Source organism: Phymastichus coffea, unplaced genomic scaffold, assembly GCF_024137745.1.
Source record: "Phymastichus coffea isolate CEN01 unplaced genomic scaffold, Cenicafe_Pcof_1.1 PCOF00088, whole genome shotgun sequence".
Classification (NCBI taxonomy): domain Eukaryota; kingdom Metazoa; phylum Arthropoda; class Insecta; order Hymenoptera; family Eulophidae; genus Phymastichus; species Phymastichus coffea.
In genome coordinates this window covers 179,942-182,896 of record NW_026706899.1, presented here as the reverse complement: position 1 = coordinate 182,896, position 2,955 = coordinate 179,942, and the positions used below count along the sequence as shown (strand labels likewise).

Below are 2,955 nucleotides of genomic sequence, written 5' to 3'. Positions count from 1 at the left end.
GAAAATCTTACTGGCGCAAAGCGCATAAGGGACCTTGGGCTCGACACGAGAAGCAGAGCGGGAATCCAGTTCCAGCCAGCGTTTCCCGCGTAGCAACTCAATCAATCTTACAGTGGTGACCCCCAGCATTTAATTTTTCGCAAGATTCGTGCGATTCTCGCAGCGCACACGCATCCAGCTCGACTTTATTCGCTCTCAAGGTTAGTCATCCAAAACAGGAATTTATTTATGTTATAATTTTACAGCACAGCGCCAAGCCGCTTAGTCGTCGTCTTGACCGCTGCGAATGTCAAACAACAACATACCAAGCCCCGACTTTGAGCAAGAAGCAACAGGCTCAAGCGAGTTGACGCTGGTCGACACACCGCGCTGGGATTACTCGGTTGACCTCAACTCGACTTTAAGCGAGGAGTTTAACGAGCTCTCGGGCAGTTCTGGTGATTTCACGCCTAACCCGATGATTCTTCGCAACACCCTCCCGTTCCGTCCTTCGGCGCGCCTACAGCTCGCTTCGTCAGCTCGTGCATTAAATTTCGACGACGACGTTATGTCTGGAGCTGAGGATGATGTGGCCTCGGTCACCAAGTGCCGGCTTCCGGATTTTTAGCCGGGGAGAGCAAAGCTTTGGTTCTACAAAGTTGAAGCAGATTTCAACATCAGTCGCATCAAGAGCGACGACTCGAAATTCAATTTGGTAATCCGAGCCCTGGACCACGTGGCTCTCGACGAGGTAGCCAATATCATCCGCAACCCTCCTGCGCAAAATAAATACGAGGTACTCAAGTCGCGAATCCTTGAGCGTCTTGCGGATTCGGCTGTAAAGTAGCTCGAGCAGATGCTCACGTGCATGCAGCTTGGCGATAAGAAACCGTCGCAGCTTTATAGGCAGATGGCCGAGCTCGCCGGTAACAACGCTACGGAGGATTTACTTAAAACCAGGTGGCTCACGCTTTTGCCGCAACACGCCCGCAACACCTTGAAGATTTTCAAGACCAAGTGCACCCTGTAGGAGCTCCTTGACGCTGCCGACGCAATTTTGGACTTCAACACGTCGTCGGCTACTCTCAGCATCGACGCTCCGTCCATCCAAGCGACGCAACACCGCGCTCCGGATTCCTCAGAAATGAGAACTTTACTTTCTGAATTAATTTCGGTGTCGCGCGAAATTCTCATTAGAGTGAGCAGCCTGACTAACACATCCAGTGGACCCGCTCAGCAAAGCACAGCTACTCAGCGCAGCAGCCGTTCGCAGTCCAGACCTAGGCCCCACGCCAACGGAATCTGTTACTACCATAACAGGTTCGGCGCTGCCGCCTCCAGGTGCAATCTACCGTGGCTAACGCTGCTGCCTGGCCGAGCACCTTGCAGCAGCCTCAGCACCGCTCACCCCTCAAGCGCCAACTGCTGGTTTGAAAACCAGCTCCATGTAATGGACCGCTCCTCCGGCACGCGCTTCCTGGTCGACAGCGGATCCATCGTCTCGACGTTGCCTCACGCCACTTACGCCTCGGCCCTGCCGTATGGTGGACCGACACTCGCTGCTGCTAATGGATCGTCCATCCAAACTTATGGGCGGCACACAGCTCAAATTAACTTGGGCCTCGACCGCAAGCTCGTGTGGTCCTTTATAGTGGCGGAAGTCAAAACGCCCATTCTAGGTGCTGACTTCCTGGCATTCTACGGTCTCCTGCCGGATCTCAAACGACGGCGCCTCATCGACGAGTCCTCGCTACGTTCAATCCCGGGAGAGCTCAAGAAAGTCTCCGTACACTCGATTTCGATACTCTCTCCACCGCCGTCAGCCTCGCCTGCACACGAGAAAGCCGTGAAGGCGCTCGTCGAGCAGTACAGCAACCGCTTCGCTGCCATCAACGACTGTAGTACCGGCCCAACGGCTGCTGTCAAGCATCACATATTGACGCTGGGACCGCCCGTCTTCTTCAGGCCACGCCAGCTCTTGGGAGAAAAACTCAAGGCCGCCAAGGCCGAATTCACTCAGTTGCAGCAACTGGGCATTGTTAGGCCCTCTAAGAGCCCTTACGCGAGCCCGTTGCACATCGTCAAAGCCAGCTCCTCTAAGTTTCAGGTAACAGGCGATTATCGCAACTTCAACGCGCAAACGGTGCCGGACCGGTACTCGATTCCACGCATCGTCGACTTGCTGCTGCAGCTACACGGTAAACGCGTCTTCTCGACCATCGATCTAAAACGGGCATATTTCTAGATCCCGGTAGCAGAGGAAGACGTGCCGAAGACTGCAGTGACCACGCCTTTCGGGCTATTCGAATTTTTAGGTATGCCGCTGCTAATCGCCTCTGCGAGCATCGAAGAGCACTTGGAGCACCTTCGCGCAGTTTTTGATGCACTGCTCTCCAGCAAGCTACGCATTAACTGGCTTAAATGCGTCTTCGCCAAGAAGGAGGTCTCCTTTTTGGGTTTCACTATTAACGCTGCCGGTTTTGAGGCCTCCGGAAGCCAAAGTCGATACTATCGTCAACTACCCTAGGGATCGGCGATTAAATTCGATTACTTAGGAAACATTCGATTATTTCTTCCGATAATCGATTATTTTCTCGATTATTTTCTCGATTACCTGCCTACTCGAAATCGATTTATGTACCACGTGTGAATCATTTTCTTCTGTACCAACTGTTGGTTAATTCTAAATAAATCTGACGTCTACATGTGCATGTGTATTGCTGGAGCCAACGCGCGCGAATCCGTGAGCTCTACGAATTTCATCTCAAAACTGTCGTTTGTTTTTTTTCTGCACGCGTTTATCTTGGAACATTCGACAGTCAACATTCGGCACGTACACTCTTGAGAACTACAGTCAATCGAGCTTCGATTTCTTTAAGAAGTCGTAAGAAATATATTTGTCAAATTACAAAAATATTAAGATAATGCCAAATCGTCTGGCATTACTCGCTGGTTGCACGGGATTGGACTTCACCC

General features: G+C 51.8%; 1 protein-coding gene across 1 annotated transcript; it reads left to right on the top strand.

Annotated features, from left to right (window-relative positions):
* Window positions 1–1,123: 1,123 nt before the first annotated feature.
* On the top strand, window positions 1,124–2,506 carry LOC131669210 (uncharacterized). The gene is made up of 2 exons (XM_058943944.1): window positions 1,124–2,177; window positions 2,295–2,506. Exons 1-2 carry the CDS (start codon window positions 1,124–1,126, stop codon window positions 2,504–2,506), a joined length of 1,266 nt encoding a protein of 421 aa, XP_058799927.1.
* The last annotated feature ends 449 nt before the right edge of the window (window positions 2,507–2,955 follow it).

What these genes read in the sequence shown, in the direction of transcription:
- LOC131669210 (XM_058943944.1), top strand. Translation starts at nt 1,124, where the DNA reads ATGAGAACTTTACTTTCTGAATTAATTTCGGTGTCGCGCGAAATTCTC. An exon ending in CTTGCTGCTGCAGCTACACG is followed by an intron (nt 2,178 to 2,294) that starts GTAAACGCGTCT and finishes TCGAATTTTTAG; the next exon opens with GTATGCCGCTGCTAATCGCC.